Genomic DNA, 13,965 nt, shown 5'->3' with positions numbered 1-13,965 from the left:
CCGGAGTCGTCCATCCTTTCTGTCCGTCATGCTTCACTCTTACGCTTTGACCTGGTTGAAGCTCAGGTAGTGTACGTGCTGAGTGTCTGCGGTTGTAGAAGAATCTGTAAGAGTCTTTTGCAACACTGTCCTTCTTGTACACTTTGTCTGGGTCAACTGGACATGGCAATAATGTCTTTTCCAGAACAGGGTAAGTAGTGCGTATTTGTCTACCTGTCATGAGCTGCGCTGGACTTGCTCCGGTAGCTGCTATTGGAGTGGAGCGGTAACTCATGAGAGCTAAACAGGGATCAGGCTGTCTGAGGATGTGCTTGGCAGTCTGAACGGCCCTCTCTGCAGCTCCGTTTGACTGTGGGTAATGGGGACTAGAGGTGGTGTGAGTGAAACCATACCTCTGCTTGAACTCTTGGAATTCAGCTGACGTAAACTGCGTCCCGTTGTCACTGATCAGTTCCAGTGGAATGCCCCATCTGACAAACATGCTCTTTAGTTTGTTAATAACCTGTCTGCTGGTAGTGGTGGAGAGGGAAGCAATTTCAATGTCTCTTGAAAAATAATCAACAGCTGTAAGATAATTCTTACCCTCTAATTCGAACAGATCCACTGCAATCCGTTGCCATGGGCTGCTGGGCAGTGGAGTTGTTACCAGTGGTTCCCGTCTCTGAGTACGTTTGTGCACTCTGCAAAAATCACAAGATGTTACTTTGTGTGTGATCTGTGCTCCAATGTTCGGCCACCATACCGTCAACTTGGCACGCTCCCTACACTTGGTGAGGCCCTGGTGACCTTCATGTAGTTGGTCCAAGACATCAGCTCTGAGTGTTGCAGGAACAACGATGCGATCTTGATACAGAACCAGGCCATCTGACTCTGATAGATGATTTCTGGCAGCTTGGTATTTGTGTAGTGATGAGCTCTCAGGCATTTTCCAGGGCCACCCTTTTCTGATGTAAGTGATAACTTTTTGAAGTTCCACATCCCTTTTTGTAACTTGATGAATCTCCTCAAGTTTCTGTGACATGATTGGTTTGCTGGCCACAATAGTGTTCACATATGCCTTCACTTGTTTTTCGGTTTCTGGCACGTGGCTGTCACTTAGTGGGTGCCTGGAGAGAGCGTCTGCGACTACAAGCTGCTTGCCAGGAACATGTTCAGCAGTAACATTGAATCGCATTAATCGCATAAGCAGTCTCTGACATCTTAGTGGCGTTTTGTCAAGGTCGTACGAGTTGATCAATGGTACCAGTGGCTTGTGGTCAGTTTGTAAACGAACATGGCCCATACCTTGGATGTAACGGGCAAAACGTTCACAAGCCCAAACTGATGCCAGACACTCTTTCTCGATTTGCGAATATCTCTTCTCCGCATCCGTGAGTGTGCGCGAGCAAAAGGCAACTGGCCTGAACTCTCCATCATGGTCTTGCAACAGGGCAGCACCAAGGCCGTAGCTGCTGGCGTCGGCGCTGACCACTGTCGGCTTGTTGGCGTCATAGTAACTTAAGGCGGGAGCAGCTATAAGCATTGCTTTTGCTTTGTTAAATGCTTGCTCTTGAGGCTCGTCCCAAACCCATGCAGTTTCCTTTTTGAGCAGGTTGGTAAGTGGATGCATTACAGTGGACAGGCCTGGCAGAAACTTCCCAACATAGTTCACGAGCCCAAGCACCTGTCGCAGTTGCTCCACATTTGAGGGACTGGGCATTTTAGCAATGGCCTCCACTTTACTTTCATCGGGCTTCACACCATCTGCGCTTATAATGTGTCCAAAGAACTGCAGTTCAGTCTTTCTAAAGTGACACTTAGCCCTGTTGAGCTTGAGACCGGACGCTTTGACGGTCCGCAATACAGCATTCAGACGGCGGTTATGCTCCTCCTCACTTGACCCAAAAACAAGAATATCGTCCATCACAACAACAGTTCCATCCAGGCCTTTCAGCAGATTACTCATCAGCCGCTGGAAAATCTCAGGCGCTGATGTAATGCCAAATGGCAGTCGCTTGAAGCAAAACCGACCCATTGGGGTTATGAACGTGGTTAGTTTTTGACAGCTGGGGTCTAACGGAATTTGCCAAAAACCGCTAGATGCATCCAGAGTGGAGAAAACCTTAGCTCCAGCGAGCTTTGGTGTTATGTCATCCAGTGTGGGCAAAATGTAACGTTCACGCTTTACTCCCTTGTTTAAGCGTTTCAAATCGACGCACACTCTGACTTGGTCATTGTTGCGTTTTGGAGCGGGCACCATTGGCGCACACCAGTCCGTGGGCTCTGTAACTTCCTCAATGATCCCAAGGCTCAGCATGCGCTTTAACTCTTTCTCAACCTTTGGGAGAAGTGGAAAAGGTACTCTGCGTGGCGTGTTGACACTATATGGGACTGCATCCTCAGTCAGCTCTATCTTAACAGGCTCACAGTTCAGTAGTCCTATTTCTCCAAACACTTCGCTTGTTAGATCCGTACTGACAGCATTGACTCTTGCTATTAGTCCCATGCGTTTTGCCACAGTTTTGCTTAACAAGTTGCTTGCGTACTGTTCCTTAATAACTGTAATCCAGTACTGGTATTTCTGACTTTTGTATGTGGTGGTTGCAAGAAACTTCCCCACACATCTGACTTTTCCACCTGGGCTGTACACTGTTGACCTGGACTTGCTTAACTTTGGTTTTTGTTGTAGCTTATTGAAAGTCATTTCTGTCATAACAGTGGTATCTGCACCAGTGTCAATTTTAAAATCCACTGGGCTGCCATTCACTTGTAGCTTAATGTCCCAGTCAGTGTCTGAATCTGACTCCTCAATGACATTTGCCTTTGACTTTGTAGTCGCTCTCTGGAACAGTTCTCCAATGAAAAATGAATCCTCATCTGAATCCATGCCAGCTTCTGCTCTGACTTCTTCCAGCATTTTAGTTTTGCACACAGCCTCAAAATGTCCCATTTTATTGCACTTTCTGCATCTTTTATTTCGAGCTGGACAGTTTTCCCTTTTATCATGCATCCTGTTGCATCTTTGACAGTTTTGCTTGTGCTCACTGTATTTCTGTCCTGGTGCCTGACGTTTCTCGTAGCTTCTTTTTGTGCTGTTGTAGTGTTTTTGTCTCACCTCATTCACCGTTGTTTCCACACGCTCTGCATTTTGCTGTTTTACTTGCTCACTTTGATGTGCTAACTGGATGGCTTTCTCCAGAGTCAGGTCTGCCTCTAGTTGTAGTTTGTGGGAAACCTCTTTGTCCATTATTCCGATGACAATCCGATCCCGGATCTGCTCATCCTTCCCCACGCCAAACTTGCAGTGCTGCGCGAGCTCATACAGGCTCCGCACAAAAGCTTCGACTGTCTCACCAGCCCTTTGGCTTCTTCTGTGAAAACAGGCACAGTCGTGGATAACGTTTCTTTTAGGGACAAAGTGTTCATCAAACTGTCCAATAACTAGGTCATAGTCATACTCTGGATGTGGCCTAGCATCAGTGGCAGCAGGAAACACAAACGAGCCATAAATGGGTTCAGCATCTCTCCCCATAGAGTATAGAAGCGAGTTCACCTGCACTTCGCCGCTTTCCTTGTCCGAATTGAAGTTTATTTTCTTCTAAGGTTTTCGAAAAGAAGATTGTGTGATTATGTGTCAATAGGTGTACTGTATTTTTGAAGTGCCTGTTTTGCTGTTTTCAGTCTTTTAAAACTGATTTCAGGCGCTTTATGTTTGCTCGCAATTAGTCAGTTAATGGGTTTAATGTTTCAAGTATTAATCCTGTGTCCTGCACGCTTGCTTGTTTGAATAAAAAGTATTATTACCAAAAATACTCTTCTAGATTCTTATCCCAAGTTTCATTTATCACCATACACACTTTAACTCTGTGCATAGTAAAAGTGTCTTCACTTCTCTTCTGGTGTTTTCATTGCATTTACGCTTCATGTGTCTGTGTTTTTATATTACTGTGCTGCAAAAACAATTCTCTTTCAAGAAAAAATAAGGCACCTAATTCCAATAATTATTTCTCTTATTACCTGGATAATTTTGCATCACACCCGAGGGCATGCTTCTGTACCCAGGGTGGCTGGGCTCGTAGCCCTGGCTGTAGGCATAAAGTCCATGCATGTATTGCATGTATCCCTGGTGCTGGGCCAAAGAAGATGGAAACTGTATGTGGGGGGGTCGTGGCTCCTTCCCTTCCCCTCGGTGCTCCTCCAGGGGCAGCTGTGTCCTGCCCTCTTGGCCATCCTTCCCCTCCTCTTTCTGGAGTCCCTCCTTTGGTCATAGCCTCTCTTCTTTCCCTTTCCTGTCTCGTTCTCGCTCCCTCTCGTCCTTCCACCTTTCCTCTTCCTGTAGTTTTGGAGCTTCTGAGTATTTACTGGGGTAGACGTAGGGCCACAACCGTGAATCCGACTTGTGCTAAGAAGAAGAAATGTAGGTTAGGACCACTGACTGTGGTGATATTTGAAGTGTCGTACAGCACAAATCACTGGATTCAACTGTACGGCGGCTTCTGGAGACAATCTGCTGCTATTCTTGCCTTGTGGGAATGTCTATAGTCTGTTAATAGACAATTTCATTTATTGCTCTTTCTTTTTTCACAGACAATTTTGAACATTGCATTTCACTGTCAATGTAAAGTTACACAAAACAAATTAAGATTCCTACAATGCCCTAAAAACAAAACTGATATATTGAGAAAATTTTGTCAAACTAAAATTCAGTTCCAAATTCACTTAAAAAATTGGAATTTTTTCAAATCTCTAACATTTGTCAAAATTTCCAAAATACTAGAACTAGACCCACAATGGAACTGGCTTTTAGATTACATCCCTGACTAAATGCATGTGCTTACATTATCACACAGTAACCTGATTTTTAGATATGCTTTATGTGTATACCTAAGTGTTTTGTCGATTTGTTGCATTGTCCTGGATTAAAGTTTTGATGTTGCCGGCATGACCAGAGGCCTGTACTGCAAAGCAAGGTTTAGAGTTAGAGAGGGGTCTAAACTTTGGGTCTGACCCTTGTTTTCATATCCACAACAATGGCTCAGTTCTTACCTAGAAGTATCGTTATGGTAACTTATGCTCCACACATACTCTGGAGCAGGTTATGGTAACAACAAATCAGCGCATATAAAACCAGTGCCTACTGATCAGTCAGTTCTCTTCCTATGAATCCCGTGAAACTCGAGGCACAAATAGCAAGAGGGGTCTCTGAAGAAGTCAAAAACGTTGTAATTTAAGACCTTTTCTTTTCCTGATGAGCATAGAGGGACAGATATAGATTCTGGGTGGAGGGAACTCCAGTCTTCTTTGCTTTATCTGTTGACTTTGATCATATTCTGGGAGTTTATTTTTCCAATCTACACTGCAGGAATACGTACTAAAATATGTAAATCAGTCATTAAACAATGTTAACGACTAGAGAGCAGATTTACTGCTTTCTCCAGTTTAACTTTGGAGACTTAGCAGATATTCAGGACTACTGACAACACAGAACCTTAATCTCACTGTTTTAATCACATTTATGTTTTCTAAATGTTACATTAATGTGAACCAGTGTCTCCACTGACAGTTTTATTAACTAAATGTACCACATTACAGTGACACAACACGCTTCAGCTGTTTACATGACACAACACAAACATCGTTGGCTTAATGCTACGTTAGCTTAATGCTACGTTAGCTTTAATCAGGCGACGACTGAGCAGCTAGCTCGGTTAGCATCGCTAATTCACATCAAAGCTAATATTTACTGGATGCTAACTTTCTTCTCTGGTCAACACACACACAAATAAACTCCATCGACATCTGGAGTGCACCGTACAAATTATATCTGACACTACAGGTGTATATGAAGTGCATTAAAGCTGGCACCAATAAGAAAATAAACATAAACTTACTGAACTATCAGAGCCCTGCTGGTAGAATTAGCCAAAGCGCCACAGTGCCATCACTTGACTTCAGCCGTGCTAGGAGCTGGCATCAGGCAGGAATCCTATTTCCACACTTATTTCCTTATTTATTTCTCTTTATATTTCTACATTTATTTATTTCTCTTTATACTTCCACATTTATTTATTTATTTATTTATTTTATTGTGGCACTCCAGTGACTCCATAGATCTATCCTAATGAAGAAAAGGAATCCAATGTGTTCATTTTAATCTTTCTACATATTAAAAATTATATAATTTTAAAAAATGCAAAAAACTACTACTTACAGTAAATGACTCCAGATATCAGCAGTGGAAGATAACCACATAGATTATAAATTATTTTATATAAGTTAATTCTCCAACTTCTTCTCCTTATTCCTCGGCACAAAACATATGAAAAGTCTGCAAACTGCTTTGTTATATGTTCTGCCCCCAGTGAAACTGTTTAATTCATGTGTTTTATTAAAAGGTTTAAAAATATGTTCTTAATAAGTTAGTCATAAAACATCATTTCATGTGCGAGATTTAGAGCTACAAAGGTTAAAAGTAATTAATTTATATATTTATATTGCCTACAGTCATTTCAAGGTATTTTATTTTGAAGCCATTCACCGTAGTTGTGTGTAACAGGAAGTCCGGCCTAGCTACTCAGTAACAGCCATTGGGTAACAACGTGCTGAATCCTCCTCACGCTCACAAATGCCCCATACTGCTCATGTCCTGCTGTAATCATTTTTTCTTCCCATCGAAAGCAATGGCTGTAAGTGTATCCTGTGTTTAAAGACTAGTTTGAGTGTGTTCTTAGCTTGTATAGAGATCGTTTTGTATCTATTTGCTCTGCTAGTAGCATTAGCATAGCAATGCCGGCGCTTACGACGCTATTAGCATTTCAATAGATCGCCAGTATGTGTCAATGACCTCCGTATGAGGCTGAGCCTTTCTGTAGGCCTGTATTTGTTATACCAAGGCGCTAATATATGTTTATTTCTGTTTGTTTTCAGTTTTCAGTCGTCTTTTCTAAGAGTCAACATTGTAATGAATAAGAGGAGCAAGACGCTCAAGCTACCTGGCTCATGAAATGAGTTTGGCTTGCTGTTAATCTATGTTCACGTACACCTTGTATCCAACACGTAGTGATAGCAGTACATTATACATTAATCTACCTAACAATAGATGTCCTAATCAACTTTTTAAAACTACAGTTTGTTACATGAAATCTGTGGAGTTAAAAAGTTTAAATGACTTCATTTAAAGCTAGTTTGTCTTTTTAATGTAGAAATGTCACCATTTCATTGTTCCAGACTCAAATCTATGTTTTCCTTGTAATTATTTAAACAATTCTGTTTGAAGGTGTCATTTAAGACTCTGAGCAACTGTTATATTTGTGCATCTCTCAATATTTTAAGAAATTTCTAAATCAAATAATCAAGAAACTGACCAGCAGGATTATGCACAATGAAAATAATTACTGTTTGCAGCCTTTTATGATCAGTTAAACATTAACCTACCTCATCTAACATCAGTAAAATGCTGTTTACATGTATGATGTACGGATAACAGTGGAACGTACAATTCTTCTGTATAAACTACTTTTACTTTTGAGACTTTAGGTGCAGTTTCAATTAATTTCCAATTTACCAAAGCCAGATGTAGAGGGAAATGGAAGGAATTATTATATTATGAAGCCTACAACTATTGTTTGAGTTATAAGAGGTGGTACAAACATAATGTATATTGATATATAATGACGTAAATGCCAGTTTTTCTGTTTTTATATGGATTCCTTTTATTCTGTCATAGAAAAATATTTACGGTAGTAAAACAGCAGAAACTACGCCACAAACAATAAGGTATTTTGTGCTGTCTTTATTAATTACAAAAAATGTTTTTTTTTGGATATTTGTTAGATTTAACCATTGTAGAACTGTGTGAATTATATAAGTGCACATGATCAACTTCAATCTGATGATGTGTTTTGCTAAATAGTAAACTTAGTCAATAGTTCATATGAATATGGCCAGATGACATTGTAGGTCAATGGAATTACACATTGAAACTAATATATATTTCACCATTTTAACTTGTCAAATGACATGTCCAGCATTTTTACATGGTTAACTACATTAATTAGTATTAGTTCCAGCAGGACTTGGTGCTTCTTTATCAGTAATACAGCAGGTCCAAAGTTATATGCTAATACAGAGAGACAATGTTTTTATTAAATGTAGTGATTAAAGATGGTCTCATATTTTTCCTGCTTTCCTGAAGTTACTTTCGGTTCACCGTTCTGCTTGATGAAAGCCTGAAATAACAAACACACAACATTTTGATATGGGGGATCGTCCATTCTCACTCAGATCTCCAGTACATAAACTATATCATATATACACTACTGTTCAAAAGTTTGGAATCACTTAGAAATGTCCTTATTGTTGAAAGAAAAGCAGTTTTTTTCCAATGAAGATAACATAAAATGAATGATAAATCCAGTGTAGACATTGTTAATGTGGTAAAATGACTATTCTAGCTGGAAACAGCTGATTTTTAATGGAATATCTCCATAGGGGTACAGAGGAACTTTTCCAGCAACCATCACTTCTATGTTCTCATGATACAGTGAGTATGGTGTTGAAAGGCTCATTGATGATTAGAAAACCCTTGTGCAGTTATGTTAGCACATGAATAAAAGTGAGTTTTCATGGAAAACATGAAAATGTCTGGGTGACCCCAAACTTTTGAACGGTAGTGTGTCTTATACATTTAATGAAAATCCCACTGGAAAAGCTCAAGTTGGAGTCTTACCTCCATCTCCTCTAAGGTGGCAGAACCATCCTCTACCTTCTGTCCAAGGCCATGATGGAAACTTGAGTATCGCTCCTGTTTAACATCAGACATAATCGATCACCAATAATCCAGTGCATCTGAATTAAAATCTATATTACGTTCAAGCAGCTGCACACATACCTTCAGCATACCAGCTAGAAGCCCGTCCTCAATGATGCGAACAGCATTTCTGAGTCCTCTTGCGAAGGCGTCCATAGCTCCAATATGAGCGATGAAAAGGTCCTCAAGATCAGTGGACTCCCGGCGAACCTTCGCATCAAAGTTCAGGCCTCCTGGCTGCAGGCCACCTTGTTCAATGATGGTCTGGAGCAGAGTAGACACTGAAGAATAACTGGTTCCATTATCACTGTCCTCATCTACTGCTGCTAGCGAGCCAAAGAATTCATTGAAAAATCCTTCTTTACCTGAATGAAGCTTGATTGTTTTTAGTTGTTTGTATTAAAAAAAATAAAGCTGCACTAATCAAAAACGTTCTATTAACAATGCCTTAAATGATTATTGTGTAGGGGTTCACTCACACAAAGTGAGAATTACCACAGACTCTACAGTTTTTAATTCTTCCACTTGTATTAGCTTACTTTGGCTAATTGTTTTGGTTGTCTGGCCTCCAAAATCTACTTTAATTAATCTCACTTTCCAGACTAATTACTGGATTTACATTTGCCAAGTGGCCAGAAACACAACTCACAATGACGGTTCCATATCTGCAGTATATGCAAGTTAGCATCTGTCTGCCTCTACTTTACCCATATCAATTTTGCAGGTGATAAGTCATATATTGTATGTACAGCTTGTACCACTGCCCACAACAGGGGAAATATCTGCCAACTGATTAGTCCTACTTCACCAAAGTATATCAGCAAAATTTTCTAACATCTACCTGTAGTAAATAGTATTATTTATACAGGACAAATTTACAACACGCTATCTCAAGGCTTTCACACAGTAAGGTGGACAAGATTATACAGAGAAATCCAACGAAAGCAAACAATTCCCTTTGAGCAGCTCTTTGGCAACAGACAATAAGAGTTAGGGGAAAACAATAAAGAGATCATTACAAAAGTAACTGTGCAAAACATCCAATGTAAAAAATACATCTTAAAAGAGCATTTCCTATTTCAGTGACAGAAGTATTGCACAGATATTGACCAAATTGTCAAAAATGAACACTGTTTAAGGAGGTTATCCCTCACATTGTAATTTCATTGGTACCCCAGATTCTTCCTCGTCTGAGCCACAGAAAACCTACCCAGGAATTAGTCTGATTCTCAGACCCTGTGAGCATTTACAACCCCATCTTCATTCCACATCTGGATCAGATACAGCACCTAACCTTTGTTCTAAACCTGCACTATTAAAAGCCTGTGGATTAATTTATTATGCACAACACAAGAACACAAAAACACAGAAAGGCACATTCAAAAACATTCAATTTAAAAAATGTCTTCTTGGTTTTTTGCTTGAAGCCAAAGCAGCTGGTGTGAGGTGAAGGTCATGGGACAAGTTGATGTGTGGTGCAGAAAAAATATACCCTTCAGGGGAAAGAACCTCCGGCAGAACCAGGCTCAGTGAAGGCAGCCATCTGCCTCGACCAGTTGGTGTGAGAGAGAATAGGATAGACCATTAGCTTACCTTCATGACCAAGGTGGTGTTCCTGATGTCCATGGGGAACTGATCGGTGTCCCATCCCAAGTCAGGAGAACCAGTGTTTGAGTCAACAGAACCCAGCATGCCAAAACTGTCCACCAGCAAACAATATGATATAAAACATTTAACATATAGCAAGGAATGGCAGCAAAGTTAGCAACACTATTAAATGTAAAGTAAAAGTTGTGATGAAAGTTGTGATGTCTCACGCAGAAGCCATGACGACATCATGTTCATAGGAGTGTCCTGCCAGGGTGGTGTGGTTGGGCTCAATGTTCAACTTAAAGTGACTCTCCAGACCATAATGCTTAAGGAATCCTATAACACTCATAGCATCTGTAGAAGAGAAAAGGGGCAAAGAAGCTGCAGCACTGAAAATGTGAGATGACGAAGGATTTTAAATGTGGGAGACATACCGTAGTCGTACTGGTGCTTGCAGGGCTCCTTAGGTTTGGGCTCAATAAGAAACTGACACTTCAACCCAATCTTCTCTTTGTACTCTGGAAAAACAATAAACAGACATGAAGCTGGAAGTCGTCAGTCCTCACTGAATAAACAAAACTCAACGTATATCCCATGTTCATGTGCTCACTTACTGACGGCCATTTTGAAGAAGCTGGCCATGTGCTTCAGTTCAGCAGCGACATCAGTGTTGTGGATGGAGAGGAAACCTTCTCTGCCTCCCCAGAACACTGTGGAGTCAAACATACGCTGATTACAGTGAGAACACAACATTTTCAAAGCAATGGTTCACATGTATTACATCTCAAGTGACTCATACCAAAGTTTTCTGCACTCAACTTCTCGGCAATATCCAAACCCTTCTTCACCTGAGCACCAGCGTAGGCCAGAACATGGCCGTCTGGGTTGGTGGCTGCACCGTTCATATACCTGTCACATGATGTTCACTGGTTAAATGTGCATGAAATAAATAGAACACTGTCAGATTGGTTGTACTAACCTAGACCCTCCTGCTTGACGCCTAAAATCACATTATTCTGAATATGATGATGTTTGAAATGAATTTAAAGCTGGAGCTATAACTTCTTATTCTGCTGACACTCAGGTTTCTGGGGTTCTTAACTGTCCATGTGGGTAAATGCTGACCTTGGGTGGGTGAAGAGGTTGCAGGTGACCCACAGCACCTTGATTCCAGTCTGGCTCTGCAGCTTCAGAGCCATATCTGTGATTTCATCCAGATTCCTGTTGGACTCCTCCAATGTGGAGCCCTCAGGGGCCATATCTCTGTGGACAATAGAACACAGCTAACTGAAACAACTCAACATCTACATTTACAGTGCACACTGTAAATATTTGGAGAGTTGGATACTGCAGTGAAGTCTCAGTAAGTAATCTCAGTGTGCCTTTTTCTATTTTTTATCTATTGCTGCGAGTCACCAATCGTAATTTCGCTGTGTGGAAACACAATGACAATAAAGACTCTTGATTCTTGATTCGTAAATAAAACATGGTGATGATTCTGTTATCATCTGGGTATAAATGGCTGATTTTCACACTTTTTTGATGGAGGTATACAGGTGAATTCTGTGCTTATATTCAGCCAAATGCATCAAAAGCAACATTTCATCCAATCAGACAATCCAAAATTTACACAGAAAACATTAGAGGAGACTCTCAGGATGAAGAGGAAAAATCTGGACGAGTCTCCCTACTTTTGAACTTTGGCCAATGCATGTGAAAATAGCTATATCTGAAGAAGAAAAAATGTGTAACTGTCCAAATATTTGTCGTTTGCACTGTCACATCTTCATTACTTTTAAATATTAAACTAGTTCTAAGTGTATCATTTTCTTCTCAACTCTTCCAGAACATAAGAGTAAAAGCAGGATTGCTTTGAGTGACTGACCTGTCATGAAACGTGTAATACTTCACCTATGAAGAAACATAAATGTCAGAAAAGAAGTATACAGTCATGTTGATCAGACATATGTTATTAAAAGTCATCTAAATCTCCTCACACCAAGCTTGGTGAAGAACTCAAATGCAGCGTGGAGTCGCTTCTTGGCTGATTCCATGGGGGTCCCTTGATTCCAGGGCCGCTGGAAGGTTGGAAACCCGAACGGATCAGCACCTACCGAACAGAAAACAAGACAATGTTGCAAGGGAGACATGTGCAGACCTGAATTTAGAGAAGTGGTTCTGGTGATGATCTGTTTCAAGCTTAAATACAGTCTGTGGTTTCAAGTAGGGCTTTAAAACACTTGAAAGGGGTCTGAAGCAAGTGTTTGTCAAAGCCTCGACTTCATATTGGTTCAAGTAAGCCTCCACAGACTGTTCTAAGATTAGCGCTGGCTCAGATGAGACAGTACCAGTTCCACAGAAGGAGTGCCAGTAACAGACGGAGAACCTCAGCCAGTCCTCCATCGTCCTCCCCATTAGAACCTGCACAGAGGAACACTGAGCTAAACACAGAGACCCACAACTCTAAATCTGCATTCAAAACCATGACATGAACACATGACATAACCTCCTGAGAGGGGCCCTGGATTCTTATTTCACAACAAAACAACTGCACATAAATAGTTCTCAATATAAAAGAAGTTAGGTTTAAATTAGACTTTGACAGAGGGTCCCTTGGAGAAGCCCTCAAGCCAAAACTATGTGGTGCAACAAACAAAAAATCAAATGGACTGAGACGGCATGAAATACAGAAACAAAGCTGGGAAGCCTTTGGGGCTCTGACCTCTCCTGCATTGTAGTGTCTGAAGCACATGACATCTGAGGGTCCAGCAGCTGGAACATACTGGATCTTGGGGATGCCTGCAGTAATATTTGATGAAACAAAGGTGGATGTATAGAACTCATTTAGTCATGTGGTACGTGGGAAATGCAGTGAAAGTAAGTTAAATGCAATCTGGTTGAAAGTACTGATCAAATGGTAAAGCAGAACATGTTTTCACAGAATCAGGTCACAAAGTCCTCTGTCCTGTCAGACCTCAAACAGCTGCAGGACAGCAGCAGCAGCTTCAGCGTTTTTCTTCTGTTTCAGTATGAGTTGGACAAACAGACCAGAGTTGCTGTTCACGGCTCGCTGCACAAACGGGACACTTTATTTGTACACAAACATACACACACACAGCTGACAGAGCACAACTTACAGCGCCTTTAAGCACTGACACGCTGTCATTTACCTGCAAAGAATTCCTCCGGCGATGCCATTTCTGGGTCCAGACTTCTCCAGTTCCTGCAAACACGATTTAGTCCACGTCCTTCCTCTGCTGTTGCAAAACAAGGAGCCCCCCCCCCCTCGGCCACAAGGTGTCGCTGAATCCCTTTAAAACGAGACTCTGGGTGTTCACATAGGTCAGCTGGCTGAGCGGGTGACCCATAAACAGAGGATGTGGTTCCAGACGCAGCGGTTGTGGGTTCGAATCCAGCTCATGGCCATTTACTGGGTGTCATTCCCCCACTCTGCTATCCAGGCTTCCTGTCGCTCTGTCTACACTGTTCTATATAATAAAGGCCAAAACAATAACTTTAAAACGAGACTCTGGCCTAATTTTAACAGCTGGAGTCAACTGAACATTTACATAAGTAAAAATTAAGTT

General features: G+C 41.2%; 1 protein-coding gene and 1 long non-coding RNA gene across 3 annotated transcripts; one reads left to right on the top strand and one right to left on the bottom strand.

The window, feature by feature from the left end:
* The first annotated feature begins 6,560 nt into the window (after positions 1-6,560).
* On the top strand, positions 6,561-7,261 carry LOC129349593 (uncharacterized). The gene is made up of 2 exons (XR_008602651.1): positions 6,561-6,665; positions 6,907-7,261. It is a non-coding gene; the product is annotated as an uncharacterized LOC129349593 (long non-coding RNA).
* An 843-nt stretch (positions 7,262-8,104) lies between these two features.
* Positions 8,105-13,652, bottom strand: LOC111569415 (uncharacterized). 2 transcript variants are annotated; one of them, XM_023271507.3, is made up of 15 exons: positions 13,549-13,635; positions 13,353-13,448; positions 13,101-13,177; positions 12,727-12,799; positions 12,376-12,488; positions 12,264-12,289; positions 11,504-11,641; positions 11,178-11,287; positions 10,993-11,088; positions 10,813-10,896; positions 10,606-10,732; positions 10,382-10,487; positions 8,870-9,052; positions 8,708-8,782; positions 8,105-8,207 (listed from the first exon to the last, which is right to left on the bottom strand). In XM_023271507.3, the coding sequence occupies exons 3-15, from the start codon at positions 13,128-13,130 to the stop codon at positions 8,124-8,126; spliced, it is 1,245 nt and encodes a 414-aa protein (XP_023127275.1). In that variant the 5' UTR covers positions 13,131-13,177; positions 13,353-13,448; positions 13,549-13,635; the 3' UTR covers positions 8,105-8,123. The 2 variants fall into 2 exon arrangements, with proteins under 2 accessions (XP_023127275.1, XP_023127274.2); XM_023271506.3 differs by lacking the exon at positions 13,353-13,448 and having other exon boundaries at positions 13,549-13,652.
* Between the last annotated feature and the right edge of the window lie 313 nt (positions 13,653-13,965).

This window comes from Amphiprion ocellaris, chromosome 9, assembly GCF_022539595.1.
Source record: "Amphiprion ocellaris isolate individual 3 ecotype Okinawa chromosome 9, ASM2253959v1, whole genome shotgun sequence".
In the NCBI taxonomy this organism is placed as follows: Eukaryota; Metazoa; Chordata; class Actinopteri; family Pomacentridae; genus Amphiprion; species Amphiprion ocellaris.
The sequence above is the reverse complement of the archived record's forward strand: the minus strand, read 5'-3'. Positions and strand labels throughout refer to the sequence as shown.

What these genes read in the sequence shown, in the direction of transcription:
- LOC111569415 (XM_023271506.3), bottom strand. Translation starts at nt 13,576, where the DNA reads ATGGCATCGCCGGAGGAATTCTTTGCAG. An exon ending in CTTCTTCAAAATGGCCGTCA is followed by an intron (nt 10,897 to 10,992) that starts GTAAGTGAGCAC and finishes TTGTTTTTCCAG; the next exon opens with AGTACAAAGAGAAGATTGGG. An exon ending in CCACCTTAGAGGAGATGGAG is followed by an intron (nt 8,208 to 8,707) that starts GTAAGACTCCAA and finishes TTGTTATTTCAG; the next exon opens with GCTTTCATCAAGCAGAACGG.